The sequence below is a fragment of the Triturus cristatus genome, chromosome 1_1 (genome assembly GCF_964204655.1).
Source record: "Triturus cristatus chromosome 1_1, aTriCri1.1, whole genome shotgun sequence".
NCBI classification, from domain to species: domain Eukaryota; kingdom Metazoa; phylum Chordata; class Amphibia; order Caudata; family Salamandridae; genus Triturus; species Triturus cristatus.
The window spans coordinates 105,604,860-105,630,255 of NC_140579.1; the positions used below are offsets into that span (position 1 = coordinate 105,604,860).

General features: G+C 44.4%; 2 protein-coding genes across 3 annotated transcripts in view; one reads left to right on the forward strand and one right to left on the reverse strand.

Annotated features, from left to right (window-relative positions):
* The window catches only part of LOC146869659 (long-chain fatty acid transport protein 2-like), a 327,567-nt gene extending 325,767 nt beyond the window's left edge, over nucleotides 1-1,800 (forward strand). Inside the window, exon 10 of the mRNA XM_085609559.1 lies at nucleotides 660-1,800. Within this exon, the coding sequence (XP_085465685.1) occupies nucleotides 660-836 (177 nt within the window). The 3' untranslated portion in view covers nucleotides 837-1,800. The remainder of the gene's footprint in view (nucleotides 1-659) is intronic.
* LOC146869660 (uncharacterized) overlaps nucleotides 217-25,396 on the reverse strand; it is a 97,819-nt gene continuing 72,639 nt past the window's right edge. Inside the window, exon 2 of one of the 2 annotated variants that reach the window (XR_014962850.1) lies at nucleotides 217-981. The gene's annotated coding sequence lies outside the window, so the exon portion shown is untranslated. The remainder of the gene's footprint in view (nucleotides 982-25,396) is intronic. The other variant, XR_014962848.1, reaches the window with a different exon arrangement.

Here is a 25,396-nt window from a genome sequence, read left to right on the forward strand (position 1 = left end):
TGTCTAGTATCTAGTGATTTATACTTCATGAACGAGCTGAATCAAATGAGCTGTGATAACTAATGACTATGAATCACCCTGGCCAAAATTGCTGCGTAGTCAGCTATGATGTGGTAAGTCAAATATTTGCTGACTATTGTATGGTGGATTGGTGTTCAAATATGTAGGGATTGGTGGATGAGTAAATGGAGTTGGGAAGAGACCAGACGTCTGCATGCCTTACTGAATTGTTTATTGCATTAATGATATTTTCTGTAAATTAGAATTATCAGTTAGATCATTTAAAATCATTTGAAATAGAAGTCTGAATATAGGGAAGAATGTATTGATAACCCTTGTGTCAGGTGTCTTGAGTGCACACATTACACACTGCTTTTAGGGTTTGCATAAATCTCACCTTTCCCATTTCAGCATTCACTTTAATGAGTGTTCTATATTTCTCAATCCTCAATAAGTTCTTCTATTTCTGTGATATTCTTTGATGCTCAATACTGGAGTCTTGTAACCAAAACAAACTAAAAAGAGGACCATAGAAAAGGTAAGCCGTTAACCAACTCACAATGGACCCAAGAGACTGAGACCTCCTGTTTGTGTTGGATCCTTGCCCATGTATGCATGGCTTTCTCTCTGAACCTAACTGTGTTCTGTCTTTTTTCTAGGGCTCAATTGAGGTCACAGGGACATACAAACAATGTAAAGGGAATCTAGTGAAGGAAGGCTTCAACCCGTCTGTGATTAGTGATCCACTCTACTTTATGGATGACAAAATAGCTTGCTATGTTCCAATGACACACGAAATTCATGACTCCATTCAGCAGAAGAGACTGAAGCTCTGAGACAATAGGATTCAAAGTCTGCTCTTGAATCTTCCTTTATCTCCCTCTTGATGTGATGTCGACCGGACAGTTTGTCAGCAATGGGTCGGCTACTGTTGCTGCATGGATAGTTTATCCACCTGCTGTTGTTGACTGGAGACAAAGCCTGAAAAGTCATTCACAGTATTAGTCTGAATCCTCAAATCATATATGGACACATTATTTGGAAATTTATAATTTGGAATATTCTGTATGGCTACTGGGAGGTGGTGCCAACAAGTAAACATGGAGTAAAACAGCATGATTCTACTATCTTTGGGGAGGTCTGTCCACCATGTGTTGATAAATTCATATTATAAATTCAAGTATCATTAAAATATGTTCAGTCTGCAGTTAGTTCCAAGCATCATCACTACTATGAGGGCGATTCACAAACCTAATCTTACAATCTTGTGTAAGTTTACTCTATTTTGGTATTCATAAACAAACCATTTAATTGTAACTTTATGACTGTGTAGACACCACAGTTGGGGTTGAGAACTCTGAACATAAAAATGTTGGCCTTTCCAAAAAAATGATATTAATAGTAACTTTATCACTGTTGAGAATCCTTAGTCAGGACAGAGAGCTCTGCACATAAAAATATTGGCCAGTCTAGTAACTTTACGATTGTTGAGACTCCTCACTCAGGGCAGAGAACTCCACACATAAAAAGATAGGCTTGTCCTTTTAGGTGTGGAGTTCTTCAGCCTGACTGAGGGGTCTCTGCAGCCATAAACTTACTATTAAATTGTTTGGAAATACCGAAAAAGAGAAAACCCACAAAAGTGGAAGTTTACTTTTGTGAATTGAATTCATAAATTCGGCTCTGCCAGTATATAATAATACTTTTATTGTGATCTGTTAAAATCATAAAAAGAGTGGAACATACCACCATGATGAAAACATCATAATTCAGATACAGAATAAAAATTGCAATAAAACATTTTTAGTTGTCGTAACCCTCACTTGATATGGTACCAAAGTACATCGGATTATTATAACAGCAATGTAAACATATGCATGCTTTCTATTGTATTTAAAGTGCTAATGCCAATGAAAAATGGGAAAGGAGCAAAGTACAGAACTGCTACGCATAATCTTCTTTCCAGTTTCTTAAGTCACTAGGGTTTCCTATCCTGGTCATTTACTGGTATGATCGTGTTTGTGCCTAGGACTTGTCGCAGAAAGGAGCTTTGAAAGAAAGGGAGTACAAAAAAAGGTCTGAAAAAGACTTAGGCCGGCTACTTTATACCCTTCTTCCCAATTCCTATTTTGATATTTCTTTCTTTCCAAGTTCTTGTTCTGTTTCTTTCTTTTCTAGTTCTTGTGCTACTAGTGATAAAAATTTGACAGTATTGCAAAAGAGTTGGACTGAGGAACCACTGAGGCATTTTATGATGGCCGCTCTGCAAGTCCGGATTTGAGTTTCTCTTAGGATTGGCCTTAAAAGTGACGTCCTTAAATGATGTAATGCCGGACAGATGCATAATAGATGTAATAGTGACTCTGCTCCGTTTCTGCAGAGGCGGCAGTCCAGGGATGGCCAAGTCTGTAGCTATTTTGGAGTGAGATCTTTATTTGAAAAATAACCCAATCTCAGTAAGGTCAGTTTCCGCTTATAATGGTCTCTGAAGCATTCTTGCAGGTAGGGTTGTGGTTTCATTTGCTTGTAGGTTGGCATCACCGACCATGGTTGACTTTTACCGGCAAGTAAGGTTTTATCGGTTTTTAACGATATTTTTTTAGTTGATTGATTTGTGATTTTTTTTAAAACAGGGTATGACGGGTGTTTGCCAGACTTCCTCCAGGTTTAGCGTTAGAAGCGCTGGTTTTAAAATTTGGCATATAGGATTTTTGTATCTTGATTGTTCTTCAACCTCCTCCCAGCAGTGGTGGGCTAGCGTGTTGTCTTTGGCAGCCCTCATTCACCAGTAATATTTGGCCAGGACTCCTTGTCTGGCCTGCGTCTGGTTTGTTAATCCATATTCTAGACGTATCTGCGCCAGTAGGTATTTCAGGCCTGCCATGGTGGTCCTCATGGTCTCACAAAACACCACCGAAATGCCACGAGATTACGTAATGACGACTCTTGCAACTATTTGAACACTTTTTTATGATAAGCAGTAATGGAATATAGCAATATTTGCAAGTAGAACTCTGCAGCACATGAAACTCATTTGCAGTAAGAAATCTGTAGGCCCTGCGAGTATCTTAAGTCAGAAATGTTTTTACCTTCTTTTAATACTGTGTTAGCCCCGTACTATGTGTTTGAAAAAATAAAGTAATTAGTTCTTCTCATCAGCTATCTTCCATTGAGCGTGGTGCTGATTTCCTCTCAAGAGGTAACGTGCCATTGTGCTCCATTTCTCCTTGGGATGGCCGGTACTGTATTGAGGTAGCAGAATCAGAATTCAGATGTTTTTATTCCCTGTTTTAAGCTTATGTGTTAATGACAATTCCCGTACAGGATTTCAATAAGGATGACATCATACTTCTAGATTTCCAATCCAATACTGTAGTGTAATTAAGATATGAACACTATTTCATTGAAATATGATTTAAAGGAATAATGGACACCTAAGAGGAGCCATTCATACATAGGCCTATTCACGTTAGAACATACTAGGTAACCGTACTGGTGCACAATATCATGTTCACAAGTTAAGCATAAAAATCCCTGATCGATAGATCTGCTCGAAGAAGTCTTGCTTTTCTTTCAGTTTAAAGTTCAGCTTTTCAACCACTGATAGTGCATCGGGTCGCTTGGATGCCGGTGTTATATAATATCTGGTATCCCCTCGGGATTGTTTGTGTATCCCCTGGCTTCGGCAGACTTCGGAAATCCTGCCTATTGGACAGCTCAGACGGGCCCTCAAGCAGCCCCGCCCACCTCAGGAGAGCAAAGGCGAGCCTCGGCTTTAGCAGACAGAAGCAGCAGCGCGCCGAGCCGCTGTCAGTAATGCATGCATCTATCTGCTTTGTGCGCTTACTGGGACACTCAAAAAGGGTGTCAATAACTACCTTAACTCTTTCATTTGTTTACCCTGCCCTGACCTCTGACCATTTGAAGGGAAAGCCTCCATATAATAACCTCATGTAAAACAAAAGAGACAAGCATTGTCATAGCCAATAGGTCTCGCTTTTGGAACATTATAAGTATTTAGTTATGCAGCACAATATCCATGGTCCAACAACATCAACTGTTGCATGGCTAAACACTTATAAGGTCCCAAAGGCGAGACCTATTGGCTATGCCAATGCTTGTTCTTTTTTCCAGTTTGTCAATTAAATGCATAAGTCATTACTCTTCTGGTGTTTTGCCCTCCTCGAGAGCACCGCCCAACTACTTTTCAACTTACACAGCGGCCATTTTCATCCAGTGTTTCTGAACTACTTTTTTATTTTTTCAAATGGTTGACTGGTCTCTACCACACGTTAGGAGTGCTGGTATTTTCATTAGCGTGGAGGGCTATTTGAAAAATAAAATAAAATCCAGTGCCGCTGTAGCAAACAAGTCTAATTACATTAATTGGAAGGGGCATTATCAAATAAATGCCTGCTTTGCACTCCTTTGTGAAAATGCCGGTCATGCTGCTATGTGTAACGGGCTGCCAAATGACAACTCAAAGGAAGCAGTGTACGCTGTGCCTGTGAAAGAGGACCTAAAGTGCAGACATCACACTGGAGCAGAGACTCCCTCCTCACGGGCCGCACGCCTCCATTTCAGATCCATTTATGTGCAAGCTTGGAAAGGAGCAGACACAGCCAGGATCTTAATGTATGGTTATTTAGTGGCAGTGACTTGTTTCTCTATCTCAAGCTTGGTCTCTTTCAATCTGACGTTTCTTCCTGAAGACAGGGCTACATTGTTGAGAATAAAGAGAGCCCGGTTTTTATTACTCTTCCCTCAAATCCAAGAATGTGAAATATTGGTTTCTCTGTGTGGGTTTACTGGGTATTAATAGGCGATTTCCGGTTTGTTTAACGAATTCACGGCTTGAATGGACCACTACTGATTAGTCTGTATATGTTAATGGCTGCAACGACCAACAGTTAAAATGTTTAAGGAAATAAAAGCTTGTCAGGAAAACAAAGCGTTGGTACAAAAGGCTGTCTGTGGCTGCACGGTGGTGGGGATGAAAGGGTGGTTCCGAATAGAAAGGGTGGCCGATTATGCATGAAGAGGAAGCGTCTTCCTCTGGGTGTCACAGTACTTTACATCATGCACACATTATACAGAGACAATAAATCAGTCTACAGGGAGTGTCACATAAATTAATGAGGATTACAAGGTGTTGGAATCACGTCATCTGTACAGGTGGGCAATATATTTTAAGAGGGTTTGGTCTGGAGAAGCACAAGCACAGGATTTAAAGAGTACTCCAGTGGTTGCGGGTTGGCTTTACTGATAAAATGTATATCTGCCCGAACAAACTCCTTTTAGCAACATTATAATAATGAAAGACTGGGTAAATTCTAACTATATCACAACACAAAAAAAAACAAAGTTTGCATGCAGCTCTTTGATCACAGTTCAGAGGTCACTGTCCTATTTTAGGATTGTAACTTCTGAACTGCAAGTAACACAAGGATCTCTGTGACAAAGACAGTAACCCACTGAGCTATCCACATAAAATACAGTCTATCTGCATTTAAAAACTACCAACAGACAAATGACTGCTCTCCAGCAGGATCATAAATCACCAGTTATCTGAACATTTTTTATTGTTGTACATCGGTGGCAGATTCACTGCGAGGGCCAAGGCTCATGTTTTGGTGGGCCAGGCTCATCTTTGGTTGGGCCTGGCCCACCCGGCCTACCCTCTAGAACCGGGCCTGCTCTGGACTCGCGTTTTTACTCTTTATTTGAGCAGCAAAGAGTTCGGAAAAACCTGTCTTAATAGAAAATGTTGTTGTTGAGGCACTTTCAGGGGCGAAGGGTTGTGGACAATATTTTGACAGATACTTGGCACCTGGGCAAGCAAGCATTTGCAATGCAATAGGACTCCCATTACTTAAATGCAGAACTATTAGCTTTGCAAATGGAAAAGTAATACGTCGGTCCAAAAACTTTTTTTAAAACTTAATTTATTTTTAATTTATTAACTGTTGTAGTAATGGCGGCACGCCACGCGGCATGCCACCATTGTTACAAAAGTGAAAACATCAGGAAAAAAGTTGTTTGCCCGCTGTATTACTTTTACATCTGCAAAGCCAATAGCTCTGCATTTAACTAATGCGAGACCAATTGCATTGCAAATGCTTGTTTTAAATTATTTTATATGTATGACTTCAAGAATAAAGACCCAGTGGCTTCAATGAAACTGAGAAAACATATTTCTGATTGTTAATTGGGATTTTAGAGTTAGTCGGTTCTGTAAAATAATCGCAGTTTGCTGCAAAATTTTCCTTGAACATGTTTAGACTCGATAATTAACATTAATTGGTTGCGGCTTTGAAGACGTTATATAATAAGCTCAAAGGGCGTGATATTGAATTATTTGTGCATAGACGCAGAAAGAGGAACTCTGTTTAATCCAATTCTGTTTCTTAAAATCTGCGTCAAGGGACAGTAAATTAGAGATCAGAGTTTGAGTTCTGGTTGAAGAAAAGCATATTTCTGAAGCCAAATAGTGCCTGGAATCAGATAGCCAGCTCAACAAGGGGTGCCGCATAATCTCAAAAGGACCTGCAGGCAGAAAGAAATTCCCTGATCCCACAGACTGAATCAGTGGACATTTGTGGTTGCAAATCTTACTTATGACTTGAGACAATTCATCCGTATGGCAGAATGTCTGCGGTTACAGGAGTGGGCGATCCCGGGGGCGGTCATTCAAAATACAACTCTTACGTTTGTGTTATTCTTAAACAAGTTTGCGTGAAGGGCCGGATACAGCGGAAGTACCTTTTTCACTGGCATCTACTTCCGGGAGAAAGGGCAACTCTTTCCTGCAGTAAGAATGCATCCTGCGCATTATAATAATGATGCTTGGTGGTGCAAAGAAATGTGACATTGCCTTTGATTTGCTATACCCTGAAAGCATAGTTAAAACACTCAAGAATTGCTAAGACAAGCATTGGCCGCGCGGCAGTAAAAGTGACGCCGCGCGGTGGTAAAAGCGAAAGTCATCACGATCGCGATCGCTCTGAAAGCGAAAGTGATCGCGATCACGATGACATGCTAAAGCACAGTTTTCAAAGTGCTGCTGAAGGCTGGCGGTTCGCGCGTGCACGATCGCGTGAACTCAAGCGCTAGGCCAGCCAGCAGCACTTTGAAAACTCACCTATAAAATGTCTCTCCGAGCCAGCGCATGCGCTGGGCTCAGCGTGACCTAAAAAATAAAGGGATATCTTGAATGCAAAATTAAACGAAAACATTGGAATTAAATCACGAGGAACTAAACATAACTAAAAGGGAGGTGAAAGTATCACAGTAATGGAAAAAGCAAGGAAATAATGCAAAAATTAAAGAGGGAACAATGAATAATTTCAGGACTACAAAAGGACGAGAGAATGCATGACAGCAAAATGGAGAAAGAAAACATTTTGGCTGTTTAAAAAAAAACATGTTCAAAGTCTTAAAGATACTACATGGACAGAAACAGCGAAAGCCTTCCTTATTTGTGTGTAGGCATGTGCCTGGTGGTGATACCTAATATGACACATCTCTGACTCTCTAGTCAGCCCAGAGATGATTATAAAACCAGTTAACATGGACTGCCGGGCCGCGGTGCAGCCTTGGCTCTTAGAGCCCGTGCACGAGCTGAACCTTGAAAATAGTTGTATTAACATTTGGAAGCTTAGATATTAATAGGTCTCATGACAGCGCTGCACGTAAAAGTACTTATTAAATGTGATAGTTTCTTAAACTTGGATTTAGAATAATTTCTCCCCTGCCCCTACACTGGTGACAGTGCCATTAGTAAAATAAGAGGCAGGACAGTTTGTATGTTAACCCTGTCTGCGTCCCAGATCTCTATCAAGCAACATTATGGTCTATTAAATCAAACACAGTAGGCTTTTGTGCAGCTGGTATTCTGAATTCACTCATTTGAAAGTACTTGAGAAATACAATATATGCCTAAGATCACACAATTTAAGCAGGGAAGCCGTGATTTAGCCACACTTTCTGGTTTCACTAAATGGGCATGATTTTGTCTCCTTATTATGTTATAGTTTTGTTTTTTCCTCCTTGTGCCTTATTCTGCTATTTGTATATAACGCAAAATTAACACTAAGGTATTGGGGTGGTTTATATCAGAAATATTTACATTAAACATGGTCACATTTCTTTTGGCATGGGGAGGTTAAGGGATTTGCCCACAATCCCAAAATGTTGAGCAGATGTTGAGACTTGAATCTGGATACCCAGTTCCAATGTCAACAGCTCTGGCAGTAAATGTCAGGGTAGAACAGAGATGAGCAGAAGGGTAGAACATTTGGTGCCTGCTGCCTGTGCCCTGGTTCATACATAGCTGCCAAGATTTCAGATTGCTTATCTGTGGCATTTTCATAATTTCAGTGACATTCGACGACAATGAGTGTCACATTTTTGCGAACAAAATGAAACAATGAAGACTAGGGAAACATATATAAATATTTAGGAAATTACACCCATGGTCCATTTGAGCAACAAGAAACTCTAAAAAGATTTTAAAACTGTGTTTAAAGTAAATGACATGGAAGGGCATTAGTGACCTTGCAACTTCATTATAATTAAACAAATTTATAACCATGATATTAAGAGACTGCAGGCTTGGTGATGTGAGCACAAGCAGAAAGAAAAAAAATTCTTCTAAAAAATGCAAATATGAACTGTCGCATAAAGTACAAACGCTGATTTTGAATACGTTTGGGTGCCGGGTGCACGCATGCGAAGGGCAGGGAGTTAGACCTGAGCTGATGGCTATAGAGCAACATGAAGTTGTGCCAAGGCAGGTAAACTACTTTCCAAAAGTAGCCCTTATAATGTGTTACATTTTCAGCACGTACGACATTTCTTATCCAATATAAAGTTGCATTCTGAGACATATAGTTTAACTTTTCTTTGTACTGTTGACTGAAAAGCCAGACCTTACTGAAGATGTTTGAAATGACACATCATGCAATGATAAATAAAAGTTGCTTTAAAGACAAGAAGACATGTAATGTATTCCGTTATTTGAATTATGATGCTCCGCACGTTGTGTACTCATGAGAGAGCCTATTTGTACATGTTGCTGCCACCGTGCATTGTAGCTAAATCTATGGTTCTTTGAAGCATGAGAAAGAATTCACCCAGCATGTTCTTATTGCTCGTGCATGGACCCTTATCTCCCGCTAGGTCTCTGTGTTATTGAGTGGAGTACACCGTTCTCCCTTCTTGCACATATAACATCACAGACCGGTCACTGCCCTTATACATAAGTGCTACTACTTGCAACCATTGCTACATCTGTGGCATCTCTCACCTTTCTAGGGGTTGCAGAGAAATCCTGCTGTTGGGGGGCTACACATGCATACGGACTGGCCCAGAGTTCTACTGACCGCTTTAGTCAGGTGGAGCCAGGCCGCGGGAGCCCTGTCCTCCACAGTGGAGGTTCTCCCACAAGGGTTCCTCTAGACCATCAAATAGCACCGAACTAGGTTACAGGATCATGCACTCGGCCCCTGCAGCACCTACTTTGACAAAATGAGGGGGTGCTACATTACACCAATGATTTGGAAGCAGAGGCTGCATACACTGCATCCCCTCCCAAGGTTCACCTGCCACTGGCACCTTCTTCTTCTGGGCTCACCCTGAGGCCTTTGCAGTATATTGGGGCACCACAGTGAACAAAATCACATCAGGAAGCCTTATCTTTTTATACACACATATTTAATAATCACAATCTTCCGGTGGTTTCTGGAGAGTTCTGTGTGGGAAAGTGGATTAGGGCAGGCATTGATCAGATTGACTGTTGTTTTCTCTCCCCCAGGACTTCGGTCCTTTGACGAGATGAAAAAGGAATATACTCTCGTTTAGAGGGATTTTTTAAAGTTTCTCCAGATCAGAGATTTTCTCTTACGAAAAGGAGGTGGACGGGCCAAGTTTGAGAGATTCGAAACCATTCAAAGAATAGTAAAAGCTAAAGTAAGTTCTATCGGCGAGATCTATGGCCTTATAAATGCTGCTATGCCGGATGATTTGGATAAATGTTTTCAAAGATGGCAGTTTAAAGTGGGGGTTTCAGCTGAGACTTTTAGGTATGTGTATGAGATGTCACAATCTATGATCAAATGATGTAATTTTGTTAGGGATTTCTATGGTGGTTTTAAGGCTGTGTATTGCCTGCGCCTGGCTGAACTCTAGATCACTCGTATTTCAGCAATGGTTAGCCAGGTTATTAGCAATGTATAGTCTGGAATCAGTGATATATAAGCGGAAAGGGAATCGCTTAAGCCAAATAGGCATGACAATTTGGGATCCCCTGTGTATATGGAGTCAAGGTCAAAGTAGGGTATGATAGAACATATGTTTGTATTCTCCCTTGTGGTTTTCAGGCCAAAAATGGCTGTTATTTTGTTAGAGGGAGTTTGCACATGTCATTGGCTGTGTTTTAATGGGGTTGTTATGTATTGATATTTTCTCTAGATGATATTTTTCTTACTGATGAAATGCACTACACTTGATCAATTATGTTTGATGTATTGAAGTTTTTACCTGTCTGAGGCAGGGGGGTGATGGGCTGGGGTGGACTGATTTTGATGTTCCCTGCCCAACTACAGTTCAAAGGGCTGTCTCCAGAACACATACTAAAGAACCTGGCACCGGCCTTTTTTCACCCCAGACTTATTGGAGCCTTGGTAGGCTAAGGGAAGAAAATTCCAGAACCAGATGTGGGGGTAGCATGAGAAAGCCCCCCACTTCGAAGGCTGGCACAAGGTATAAATATTGCACCCCAGAACACCTCTTCAGTACATTTCTTAACTTGTGGACTACTTCAGAATGACTTCCTGGTGCCCTAGAGGACCACCCAGCTGCTTGAGGCCTGCCTTGGTTCCCGGAGGTCTGCACTGCACTGCTGCTTCCCAGAGGACTTCCCTGCTGCCTGTGGCCTGTCTCGATGCTTGAAGGAGAACTGGGCCATCTCCATGAAAGCAGGACCTCCAGACATGAGTCCAAGGAATAGTTGGCTTGCCTTCTGTGTGAGCTACAGGGGCATAACCAGCTGCAGAGACCTTGAAATCTACACCTCATCTTTGCTGGAGTGAGTGTTAATCCCCCCCCCCCCTGCTTCAGCGGGCTCATTCTGGGGTGTCAGGGCCGTGCATCACGGGCGCTGGTTGCAGCTCTGCCCCTATGCCTGCCTCTTTTTTCACGGAAAGTCCAGAATATCCATGGGGCCTTGCAGGTTGGCCCCCTGTGGGGGTTGATTGTTGACTATCGTGGAGACTTTGGAAAGGTTGATATCAAAACAGTGGGTCCTGTGAATTGCCAGGGAGGGTTACTCGATTTTCTGCGACTCTCCACCTCCAGCATTTTTCAGCAGGTGATCAGGATCTTCTCGAGAAAGGGGCCATTCATCCTGTTTTGGCCTGTCAAAGGTGTTAAGGGGTCTACTCCATTCTTTTTCTGGTAGGGAAGGTTTCCATGGACTTCCATCCTGTGCTGGATTTGAAAAGGGGGAACTTGTTTGTCCCTCATGTTAAGTTTAGGATGCTGTCTTTGCAGTAGATTATTCCCTTACTGGTTCAGGGGGATGTAGTAGCTTCCTTAGATCTGCTCGATGCCTACCTCCACGTGCCCATTCATCCTGCGTCCCAGTGGTTCCTCAGGTTTTGTGTGGGACCCAAACATTTGCAATTCCAGGTACTGCCATTTGGTTTGTCTTAAGCCCTGAGGGTCTTCACAAACGTCCTTTGTTGGGCTCATCCTTAGAGAGGGAATTCGGGCATTCTTGTACCTTAATGACTGGCTGATTTCTGCCTCTTCTTTTTCAAAAGCGACTCTTCACATCCAGAGGGTCTGTGAGATTCTGGAGAGGCACAGCTTCCTGATCAACCACAAAGAGTTGCATCTGTTGTGTTTATTGATGGTTTATTGGGGTCACCTGGACATGGTCAAGGGAATGTTGTTTTGCTGGCCGTGAGGAGGGTAATCTTGAGGAGGGACCTGGTTGTCTGCTGGCCTTGTATTGTCCCCTGGTGCATCAGTGGTTGAGGTTGCAGGGCTTGATGTTGGCGGCGATAGATGTACTGCAATGGGCTCATTTGCATTTGTACCATTGGTAAACCATCTCCTGTCCCATTCGTCCCCTTGTTCCACTGCTGACGATCTGCCAGTGGTAGTGTCCCCTCAGATTCGGATCGCCCTGGGTTGGTGGTTGGTGGAGCCCAATTCGACCAGGGACTCCTTCCTTTTCAGGTGTCCCCTTCCCAGGTGGTGACAACAGATGCCAGCCGGTTGGGCTGGGGGGGGTGACGTTGGATTCCTGGTCTGTGCAGGGTCTCTGGGATCACCTGCAGGCTGGTTGCTCGTCCAACTTCCGGGAACTGAAGGCGGTTCAGATGGCTTGTCTGGAGTTTGCATCGGCCCTTCGGGGGCATCATGTTCTGGTCCGGAAGAACAATCAGGTGGTGATGGGTTACCTCAATCCCCAGGGGGGCTGCAGAGTTCTTTCCCTGTGGCTCATGGCTCAGGAGATTCTGACCTGGGAAGCCACTGTGTTGTCTCTGCGGGTGGTGTATCTCCAAGGAAGAGAGAACTGTGCTGCAGATCAACTGGGCAGGGATTTTACCCCATGTGTTTGATTTCAATGTCGGGAAAGGTGTTCCATGTGTTGAAAACGAAGTTTAAGTGCCGCACAGTGGTCTTGCTTGCGGCCAAGGACAATGCTCAGCTGCCCCGCTTCTGCATAATTATTTCCTGTTCAGAGGCATGGAGGGGAGATGAAATGTCATTCAGGTGGCCGGACACTCTGCTTTACCATTTCCTCTGATCCCTTCGATTGCCCGGGTTCTGTGCAAGATTTGCCTGGACAAGGCATTTGTTCTGTTGATTGTGTTGGGCTGGGCTCACCGCCCGTGGTATCCAATTCCCAATTCTCCTTATCCTCTGAGGGCCATTGTGTCCGCTGGTTAGATTGGAAAATTGAGGTCGTTTTGGGGTTCTCCCCCTTTTTTGCGTGTCATGCCACATCATGTTGTCTTTTGCTCCGATCCTAAGCTCTTGCCCAAGGTCCCCTTAGTTGCCAACCGTTTCAGGGAGATCGTTCTGCCTACTTTCTCCCCGGTGCGTGGCCGAGTAAGATCGGGTCATAAGCCTTCTCTTTCCACCCTGAGTTGGTGGATTTAGCAGGAAATCCTTCTGGCCTATGGTTCCCAGAGGTCTGAGGTGTCAGCTCGGATCCAGGGTCGGTCTACCCAGGGTATTTGTATCCTGGGCCTCTTTGAAGGGAGTCTTGATTAAGGATATATGTAGGACCTCTATGCGGGCCTCTCCACACATGTTCATGGACCACTATTGTCTGGTGTTGGGTGGTCCTGCTGCTGGGGGTTTTGCTGAGGCTGTTCTATAGGCTGGCTTTGCTTTGCACTTGATTGGAGCTCCTTCTGTTGGGTATCTGTTTATTTTTTCCCCCTCTGTTTTATTGTTTGGATTAAAATCTTGATGTGTTCCTCAACCTTTGGTATGTGGTTTCTTGTTGGGGACCGTGAAGCTGCTTGGCTTTGGTATATGCTCACTGTGTAACTCAGCTGGCGAGGAAGACTAACGAGGAGGTAATGCCCCTGTTACTTACCAGTAATCTTTATTACTCCGAGTATAGTCTTCCTCGCCACAAGAGTTCCTATCCCTCCCTCCATGTTTGACTATCGGTTCATGTGGTTTCTTGCTGGGCATGGTTGTTGTACAGGAAATGGGGTGGGTCGTGTCTCCTCTTGTACTTGTTCAAGGGTGAAGATGGTCATCCATGTTGGGGAGGAATGGGAGGATTGGAACAAAAAATTACTTGTAGGGTTCTGCTGTGGCGAGGAAGACTATACTCGGAGTAATGAAAATTACTGGTAAGTAACCGGGGCAACAACTCCAACAGAGGCTATCAAGTCACGCTTGGCTGGCGCAAAAGCAAACGTTCTCTCCGACTGCGATGGAGCGTGGGCAGGAGACAGGAGTCATGCAGACCAGCTGACAGTACCTTGTATACATCGATGATTGGGGACGATGCAATGTTCAATGGAAGAGGATGCATCGCAGGTGCAGTTGATGTGTCGGTTCTGGGGGAAGTGCAAGGTTGTTGAGGTGTTGGCACTTGGGGACGATGATTGCGCAAAGTAGGTGATGCACCAGTTGTGGTTGCGAGGCTTTGGTTGCAGCGTCAGTGATGTGTCAATGTCAAGAGCACAGTGAGTCAATTGCATGGTGTCGTACTTGAACCGCTGGCCTGAAAGCGGTGTGTCAGTCAACAGCCACTCAGGGCCGGGAAAGCATTGGAGTCGGGCATGGCCGGACTGGCCAGCCGGGCAAGCGGGCAAATGCCCGGGAGGCTAGACCCTTAGAGGCCGGTTTCAGTCCCCAGGAGGCCGGTTTCACTCCACGGAAGTGGTGGTGCAGTTACGCAGTCCTGCAGCAACTTGCAATGTTGCCAGTTTGAGATTTTTTTTGATGTGGTTTTAGGGTAAATGCGCACGTCATGCATGCGTCTGTACTTCTGACCCTATAACAGCCACATTGGCGCCTGCCCACTTTAACAGATCACGCATGTCATACATCAGAAAAGTGGTCGGAAGGGGCATGCAAGGCAGTTAAAGCTACCCAAGTCATGCACTCCCAGAGCATGCTATTAGTCATGTGCTTGGTTGCCGAAACAGACACTTGGGGTAGGCTGCATGGGTAACTACATACATTTTGGATAGGCTGCATGGATACCTACATGCACTTCATCCTCACGGTTATTGCAATGACAGCACTCGTGGCACTTTGAGCGGGGCCCACAGTATGTATCTGTGAGTGTTTTTCTTGACAGAAGTAGCAGGCATGTTTTTTTGGGTTGAAGTTTATTTCCCTTTGTTTTTGGAGAGAAGCATTTCTCTTCTATGCATCTTTAGATGCAGGCCGCTTTGTTTAATTCACCAGCGCGTATGAACGTTCGACAGCAACTGTAAAGGAAAACATTTTGCAAGTGCGACACAGCTCCAGCAAGGCTCTGGGGTGCCCTATGTTTACAAAGCTGCGTCAATCCTTATGCCTGCTTCAAGCAGGCGCAGGGTTTTGACGCAGCATGGGCTCAAAAGTGACTGAGTGAAATCTTGTAGATTTCACTCAGCCCATTTTAAGACGTTTTCCTGCGATGGAACGCCCCCCCCCTCCCCCCCCGCACAGGGACGCCAACTTCTGGCGCAGGGCTTTACAACGTGACGCATCTCCCAGATGCGTCACGTTGTAAATACCCCGCAGCATGGCAAAAGTGACGCAACAGCAGCATAAAAGAGGCGCAAGGGGCTTGTAAATATGTCCCAATATGTTTACCTGACAATTTTTTTTTTTTTATTCTTGAGGAATCAATTGTAGATAATAATCGTCCTGCTTGGATTTGGAGTAGCAGGATTTAGAAATGTACTTTGAGGGGAGGACTCACTTGGTGTAAATGGGGGCTGAATTTATAATTTTTGCCAGGGCTGCTTGAAGTTCCCATTACGGCCCTGGAGTAAGGACGGTGCACCATGGATGTCGGTGATTGTTAGAAATGGTGGTCTCCAGTTGACAGAGGTAGGTACCATTGTCGGTGATTGTTAGAAATGGGGGTCTCCAGTTGACAGAGATAGGTACCTTTGTCCAAGTGGGGACCCTTCTTCCTAGTCATGGTAAGGGAGTTACACTCCTGAAATAACCTCTGCTCACCCCCTTAGTAGCATGGCACAAGCAGTCAGGTTTATCTCAGAGGCAGTGTGTAAAGTATTGGCACATAACCATCAGTAATACAGTGAAAAACACTACAAAAGGACACCACACCCGTTTAAAAAAATATCCAATATTTTTATATATCCAAAACAAGACCAAAAATGATAAGAATCCAACATACAGTACTTAATTTTTTTTTATACTTTGCAAAATATCCTTAAAATTGTAGAAATACTTCAAAAACAGTTCGTACGAGTTGGTAGCTCCGTCCGGGGCTACCTCGATGCTGAAAACAAAAGAATAAAAAAAACCAGTTCCAGCTGATGGTGTCGGTACTGGCCAATGAAAGCGTGGACAGACTCGGTAACAGTACCTTTCTCGTTACGGCTGGCACCTTGGTGTGAGATCATCGTGGCGGTTGCGTTGCAAAATGAAAGCAGTGCTGGGTACGGTGCCCTAGTCTCGATGCGGTGCAGGCAGCAGCTCGGGGACGATCGTCCAGATGGTGTTGGTGAGACCAAGGCTTACGGTGCAGGGTAAGGCAGAGCTCGATGCAGTGCTGGCAGGCTGTGGTGCAAGGGACAGAGCCGGTTAGTGGGAGCTGGCGTTGGTCAGCCCAGACTGCTGTGTGGGACGAGGCAGTGCACCGTGAGACTTACGAGTGGTGCCCCCAGCCACGATGCGGTCACGGGTGTTGAAGTCAACAGCAGTGACGGCATTGGTGAGACCAGGATGGCAAAGTGAAGCTAGGCGGTGTGGAGTGTGGTGCCCAGAGGTCTCGGTGCGTGCAACGACTCGGTGGATGCGGAGTTGGTCGTCGTCGCCAGTGAGACCAGGGTTGCGGTGCGAGATGCGGACAGTGCCTTATGAGGTGCCGTTAGGACACAGAGCCAGCAATGGAGTCGGTTGCGTTTCCCTTCTCTGTGGCAACTGAGGCAGGGGTTGCAGAAGCGGTACCCAGAAGTTGGTGAAGTCTTTGCAGTCCCTGAGACTTCAGTACAGGAGGCAAGCTCTACTTCAAGCCCTTGGAGATACTCAGCACAGGTCAAATAAAGTTCAGTCCAGTCCTTTCATTGCCCAAGGCAGAAGCAGCAACTACAGGCCAACCCAACAAAGCAACAACACAGCAAAGGGGCAGTACTCCTCCTGGCAGCTCTTCTCCTTGGCAGGTTCCTTGATTCCAGCGAGTTCTAACATTCTGGGGTCTGTGCCCCAGTATTTATATTTAAAAGTCCTTTGTTCTCTCAGGCAGAGGGTGTCTGTGCTTAGTCCAAACCAGTTCTGTCCTCTCTAGCCCAGCTTCCTGGCAGGATTATTCAAGGCAAACCAGGCCCATTCATGTGCAAGGAAATCTCCTCCCACTACTCTAAATGCAGCCAAGGTCTATTCAGGTGCTAGTGAAAACTCCTCCCACTACTGAATACAGCCTATCGTTTATTCAGCCCAGGCCCTGACTCATTCACGAATGGCAGGACACACATCACCGCCCCCCCCCCCCCCGGTGGCCATCTGAGAGAATGCACCTCCCAACCCCTGTCACTCCAAAGCCAGACAGTCAATACACAAACCAGCAGAGGCACATAGAATGACTAAGCAAGAAAATACCTACTTTCTAAAAGTGGTATTTTCAAACACAGAACATCAAAATCATCTTTACTAAAAGATGCATTTCAAAAATTCTGCATTCAGGCATACTAAACTTTACCTTCCTATCTTGTCCCAAGGGAAAGTTATATTTATAAAATGTTATAAATAAACTCCCACTCTAACCTATGGGACAGATAGCCTTTCCATAGTGAAAAATGAAATGCACTGTAATTCACTACCAGGACATGTCACACACACCAGTACATGTCCTACCTTTAACAAACATAGCACCCTGCCCACAGGGGTACCTTGGGCCTACCTTAGGGGTGACGCATATGTAAAAAAAGGGAAGATAACAGCCTGGCAAGTGGGTGCACTTGTCAAGTCGACATGGCAGTTACAAATTGTGCGCAATCTTTGCAGTGGCAGATCTGAGTCACCTTTACAGGACTACTTCTGTGGGTGGCACAATCAGTGCTGCAAGGCCACTAGTAGCCTTTGATTTACAGGCCCGGGCACTCTCAGTGCACTGTACTAGGGACTTATTGAATCAAATATGCCAATCATGGAAACACTATACCATAACACAATTTACACAGAGAACATATGCACTTTAGCACTGTTCAGAAGTGGTAAAGTGCCCACAGTCCTAAAACCAACAAAGACAGGTCAGGAAAAAATAGGGAGGAAGAAGCAAAAAGTTTGGGGAAAACCCGGCAAAAAGGGCCATTTCCAACAGTGATGCGGAGTCCAAGACTCACGTAAAAGCAGTTCTTCGGAGGTGCTGGGCAAAGTTGGGGCTTCGTTGAAAGTCTAGGTCAAGGTCGTTGCGTTGTGCACTTGGTGAGTAATGTCCACGGCTTTGGTGCAGGCAGCTGCGATGCGTGACTTTTGCAGGGATGTGCAGGTTCCAAAAGGATGCTACAGTGCAAGGGTGCATGCATTAGCATTGGGCAGCTAAATTTAACGCATCGCTAGGGAAAACACAGGGGTGCACTGTATTCTTGTGAATACGGCACAGCCCTGCTCTGTGAAAATGTCAGAGCACTGCACTGCCAAATTTGGCACATCCCTGCACTCTGACATTTTTTCGTAATTATGCCTCCAAGTAAGAACCGACGTGCAACCAGAGCAGGACTCTCAACACGGAAAGTGTACATAAGAGAGTTCTGCTCTGGTTGATTCCTTTCTACCAGGGGAGGTGATCCGATGATTCCTTACTGTGAAGGGAGGGGATGCGTCGATCTTTGGACACGTGCCCTTAATTCCTTACGGCAGGGCCACGTTAATGAAGAACTTGGCTCACAGGGACGATGCGCCGAAAATCCGGATGCACTGGGTCGATGAGGCAGTGGCGGAACAGAGGCTGCGTTGATTTCCCAGTCACGAAGCAGGTGATGCGTTGCTTTTTTCAGCCGCACAGCAGGGCCCGTGTCGGAGTTGGAGCATGCGCCACGGATTTCTGTGAAATGGTGCTTGGGATTTGAGTTGCAGTGATGCTTCAGCCATACGGCAGGCACTGTGTCGATTCTGCAGCCGCACACAGCAATGCTTTGGTCGGTAAAAACAGACACTGAGAGTCCATGCATGGATTTTCTTGGTTCTTTGCAGCAAAATTACCTCCAAGGGCCCAGGTGTGAACTCCCAGCACAGGAGCTCAGGGACTGCAGATGAAGTCTTTGATGGCCCTGAGACGTCTTAACAGGAGTCAAGCACACACAAGCCCTTGGCAAGCAGGATGTAGAAAGCAAATTCCACTCCTTTCATTGCCCAAGATAAAAGCAGCAAGCAGCAGGCCAAAACACCAAAGCAGACAGCAAACGGTAGTCCATTCTGAAAGTTTCTCCAGCTCTTTTTCTTGGGAGAATGTCCTCTTAGTCCAGTAGTGTTCTGAAGTTATGGTGTCACAGCTCCAGTACTAATACCACCTTCTTCCTTTGAAGTAGGCAAGCTTCAAATGAAAGCCTTTGTAGTGCTGAAGGCCCTGCCCTTCCCTGACTTGGCTCCAGGCACACTACAGGGGATGGGGGGTGTGGAGACAGATTTATGTGAGGCCCTGTTCAAGTTTTCAGTGACAACTCTTCCCACCACTCTAGCTCGGAAAGACCGATCTGCCAGGCGATGGGCCATCAAGATATGCAGGGCACACCTCAGCTCCTTTTGTGTGGCTGTCGGAAGTGAATGCACAAACAGCCCAACTGTCACACTCCCTCAGACGTGGATGCCACAGGCAGTCAGAGGCACACAATGGTAAAGCAAGAAAATGCCCACTTTCTAAAAGTGCCATTTTCAAACAAGCAAATTAAAAAGCAACTTCTCTAGAAGATGTACATTTAAATTGTGAGTTCAGGGACCACAAACTTCAAGCCTCTTTATCTCTTCCCAATTGGAGGTTAGCGGTTACACTGCAGCTCCAATGATAAGTTATGGGTGAGATAGTCCTTGCAATAGTGAAAAACGAATATAGCAGTATTTCACTATTAGGATATGTAAAACACACCAGTTTATGTCCTACCTTTCAAATACACTGCGGCCTGCCCATGGGGCCACCTTGGGTCTATCTTAGGGGTGCCTCACATGTAGTAAAAGGGAAGGGTAGGCCTGGCAGGTGGGTGCACTTTGAACACAAGTGGGGCTGCTCCTAGTGAAGTGATCTACAGGTGCCTAGAGATGTGTGATTGGTGGGGGCATCCTACAAAATGTTGAGGACTGGCCTCACACACCACCTGGTGTCATGCTTCATCATAGGCCGTCCTCGCCCTCTAAAAACTCGGTTTGATAGAGGGCGGGCATATACCTGACGACAAGGATGGACTTCTAAACTAAGTGGGGGCCCGTGGGTAGTGAAAGTGATCTAAAAACCATTACAGTTGTCATAAAGATTAATTTTAATAAATTGGGCAACTGTATGGTGTTAAAAGAAGTGTGTGGTGACTAGAGAAATAATTATCCCTTCACTGTGGTGTTTGTGGTCAACATTTTTCTGCCCAATGTGGCATTCGTCGGGATCTTATATCTAATGGGCTCCGTCTTTATAATTAAATAATTAAATAAAGATCAACCACTAAATGGGGTGTGAATTATCTGTATCCCCACTGTTATGGGACTTCAAGTCTAGCCTGTAGAAAAAGAAAGAAAACAAACACTGACGTGATATGTAAGTTTCCGCTGGTTATTGCAGAAGTAACCATCCATCACCACACTGCTTATCGCGCGTGGTTGTTCAAGGCGCATGACACGTGTCACTCATACTTGTGTGCACTCCTATAGAAACTACGAGAGAGTATCTCTTATAACTTACCCTAGAACTCTAACCTACTTTCTCCATGGGAGGCGTGGGGGAAGGCCCCTCTATCAACATTCTGGGAAAGTGGGAAAGAAAGGAAAACAAACCTGTAAATGTCAAGGTACTTATAGAGCGCACTGTCACCAGACGGACACCTTGCGGTGTCGCCTTTGCGGTTTCCTGGCGCTGATACTCATACCGCTGTGGAACCCCTCCTGGCTTTCCCTGTGAAGTGTCCACTCCTGGGCACCCCCAGGGCGAAGCCAGGCATCCTTAGCGCTGTTGGGGCCGGTGTGGAGGCTAAGCAAGCTATTGCCCAGAGTTGCAGCGATGGGGCCCGTGATTAGAATAGGCACCGAGGCGAGAATAGACAGGTCCGAGGAAATTGAGCCCGAGCCCCGCCGAGGCAGGAATCGAACCCTGGTCCCTGGCCAGAACTCTGCTTAAGGGTCTGCCGCTCTAACCATTGAGCCACACTCCTCCACCTCAGCCATCAACCTGATGATGATATATCAAGTTTCAACATAGAAGCTGAAGTTTTTTTTTAAAAACTGTTTTTGGGGAGAGGCAGAGAAAGTACCCTAAACAGGGCATTTCACACGCACCCACACACACACCCACATCCATACTCTTACTGTCTCTCGGTGCGCCTTCCGCCGTGTGACCTAATTGTGTCTGCTTCGCCTCCCCATCTGTAAATGGAAGCGGGTTTTGTAGGGCCTTATATAGTCCTCCTTTGTATGTAATTGGTGCCAATTAAGGTATATTGGTAGCACCTTAGTGGGATCCGGTGTCCCCGCTAGCTGATGCCTGACTGCCTGACTTTGGCCGTCTCACCGAAGGTGAGCATTGGCACCTTCCTGTCTTTATCGCGTTCGCCCTCTGCGACATTCCATCATTGTTGGGAGAGGTCGGTTTCTTTTTCTACAGGCTAGACTTGAAGTCCAATAACAGTGGGAATAGTGATAATTCACATCCCTTAAAGTGGTTGATCTTTATTTAGTTATTCAATTATAAAGACAGAGCCCATTAGATATAAGGTCCTGACAAATGCCACGTAACTGCATGGGACATTGGGCAGAAACATGTTGACCACAAACACCACGGTGAAGGGATAATTATTTCCCTAGTCATCGCACACTTTTTTTAACACCATACACGGGCCCCCACTTAGTTTAGAAGTGCATCCTTGTCATCAGGTGAATGCCCGCCCTCTATCAAACTGAGTTTATAGAGGGCGAGGACGGCCTATGATGAAGCATGACACCAGGAGTGTTTGAGGCCAGTCCTTCACTTTTTGTAAGATGCCCCCACCAATAACGCATCTCTAGGCACCTGTAGATCACTTCACTAGGAGCAGCCCCACTTGCGTTCAAATTTCGTGTTGGAGGCTGGCTAGCACCTAGTGCCCTGTGCCTCTAGTTCCCATCCCTGGTCACATACCAGGGCTAGTGTGTTCTAAGTGGGTGCACTTGCCAGGTAAACATGGCAGTTTAAAACTATCCACACAGACACTGTAGTGACAGGTCTGTCACGGTTGCAGGGCTACCGATGTGGGTGGCACAATCAGTGCTGCAGTCCCAATAGTAGCATTTGATTTGTAGACCCTGGGCACACACCATGCACTTTAATAGGGACTTACCAGTAATCAAATATGCCATTCATGGATAAAACAATCACAATACAATTTAGACAGAGAGTATATGCACTTTAACTCTTATTAGCAGTGTTAAAGTGCTCAGAGTCCAAAAAAAACAACAAAAACACATCAGAAAAAATAGGAGGAAGAAGGCAAAACGTTTGTGGATAACCCCCCAAAAAAGGACAAGGTTCAACTGAGATGATTAATAGATGATGACAAAGTAAAGTCCTTCGAAGATCTAGGAGCATAATTTCACCTTGGAATGTCTCAGTTTTGGAGATTCCTCCGATTAAAGGACTGCTTGAGTTCAAAACTCTCTTACACAGCCATTGTTAGACTCTTCAATTCATTGCTGAATTTAAGGGGGTCATCTCCACACTTTACTCAACATATTAGGAAGAGATTCACTCTAAGGCAATGAGGACTACTCTTAAGACAAGATTGCAAACTGTTTTGAGTTTGGAGTATTCCAGTGAGGCATGGCTATCCCTCTTGCACTCACATGACTGAGGGATGAGAGAAACCACACTAAAATGTAGCTACTACAAGAGTCTGCATAACTGGAACTGGCCTCCCCACAGGTTTCACCATGCAAATGTATTGAATTCCTCTAATTGCTGGAGGTTCGGTAACAGAGGAGGACATATGGCACATTTATTATGGTCTTGCCATGCTCTTCATATTTCTTCTCATAAGGTAGCTGCTATCATGAATCAACTCTTCTATCCAATTAGGCTTTTCTATAAAGCGTATCCTGTTAGTTATGCAGACGATTTATCAGACCTGACCCGTCATCTGAAGCGCTGGACTGATACCTTTTTAGCAGTGGCCAAAATGTGAGATGTTAGAAATAATCAGCCACACCTACACATAATGACTGGATCCAATGTATGTTTTCAGTTGCATCTTATGAATGCATTATCTATTTTCTGCAGGACCAGCAATCTATTTTGTAATCTATATGGTCGGCCTATCTCCTAATTTTCCTCTCTTTTGAAAATATGAACAGCCCTTGGTTGACAGTCACAACCAGAACTTTAGACTTTTAATAATAAATATGCTCAAGGTGCTGAGGAGGTAAAGAAGATTTATATAAGATGCATATTAGGGACGTTTGATACCATTGAACAATTCTATCTCTCTTAAGTAAGTGGAGGAAGGTGAAATATGTTTAATGGCAATGTTGTCCTTTGTTTCTTTGTACTTTGAGTATATACATTTCTGATAACCATGCTTGGCCATGCTTTAAAAATATTCTAAAAACCCAATACAGAATTGAAATACTAAGAGCACTTTCTGGACCTGAGGAAGGTCAGAAATGGACTGGACCTTCTGTTTGTGACCTGAGAGGAGCCCTGAAGGACTGCACCCACTTCATCTTGTACCCAGGACAAAAAAGTGGACTCCATGGGTCAGTTGGATGACCTCCTGTGTAGATCGAGAGAGACAACAAGCTACAGGAGGCCTTTCCTGGAAGTGCCCAGCTGATCAGTGGCAACTGCATCTGGACTGGACCCTGCTAGTCACTTTTGCCTGCCACGCTGTGCATCTCTAAGTGCCTCCCCTGACTTCCTAGGGGCTTTAAAATTGTACTCCATTGGTTGATAGGGATGTAAAAGACTTGGGGCCTGATTTATACTTTGGCGTATGGTATACACCATCACAATTGTGACGGACATCCCGTCCGCAGTATTACAATTACATTATATCTTCTGGCATTTGTAATACAGCATTCAGAATATCTATCACATTTGTGACGGAGTATCCCATCCCCCAAAGTATAAATCAGGCTCTAAGTCACAAGGTAAAATGTTTGACCAGGACAAACCTAGTAGATGTATTTAAGCCATGTTCCAATGTAGTCCGCCTCAAATGGTGCGTAGGTCCTGCTCTATTGTGAGCCTTGACTATCACTGGAGCTTTTGATGCTTTCTCTATTTAAAATTTTTTACGAAATTTCCAGTTCTTCTTATTGGATTTTTGTAATATTGGTGTAATTTTGGTTGATATATTTTACTCTATTTTGTAATGCGGTTTCGTATTTTTATTGTTTTGCATTTTGACTTTATTACTATTTTGGTATTGCACAAATAGTTTCCATACTGCCCTAAGTTAAGCCTGTCACATCCGTGACTTAGCTACAAGAGCGTTGAGTTCAAACTTATTTATCAATTTTGAGAATCGTGAAAATTTCTTGAGGTGGGTAGTCAAACACCTCAAATAATAGTCCAGTTTCTTGCACTGAGGCTAATACTACAGCTATGCCAAACATTTGTCTGCCAATGAACTAGCCTTTATGGAAACACTCAAGATTAAATCAGATGATTCATTAGTCCTTTCCACATCAAATTGAGCAGTAATGTGCTGCCCACCAAGAAGATGTGGGAGCTGGTGACACCTTGAGAAAGTTTATGATGATCAACGAGGGCCTAATTCACAAAGGTAAAATTATACTTTTGAATAAATGTACTCTTTTTTTGTATTCACAAACTACGATTTTATAGTAACTTTACGACTGTGGAGAATTTGCAGTCTGGCGGAGAACTCCGCATATAAAAAGATAAGCCTGTCCTATCTTTTTATTAGGCCCCCTGAGAATCCCACTACCCCACCAGTTCTGCCTGAAACACTGTATCGGTAAATGTCTCAAATAGCTACCAGGGAAAAAATGGGACAAATAAAAGACACTGGAGCCACAGGTTAGGGATAGGCACTGGATATTGGATATTGGCTCGGGACCATCTGGGAACCATCGCTTAGTAGTTTTTAGAAAAAGGACTCATCACAGTCAAATCAGTATTCTCTCAACACAAATAATATACTGATATGTTTTTACTCAGTAATATATTTACACCGTTAATGGCACAGATGAGCATTGTATCTGATTGGAGCCCAGAAGCAAAGCCCCTGGACATTGAGAGAAGGTAACTAAGTTTAACTGAAGTCAGGCAGATAAGAATCATCATGCAGCATAGGTCCATTAAGACAGAGTTTAATGCAAAGGACAATTTAAAGGAAAGGGGGATCTGAAAAAGTGCAGGGTCTAGTCAGTTATGAACTAAGCAGAAGAAAATTAGCTGAAACAAGGAATTAATTTATAAATGTTATTTAAAGAAAAATCATACTTGTTACTAAGATTAATACCATTTATGCCTGCCACTAGC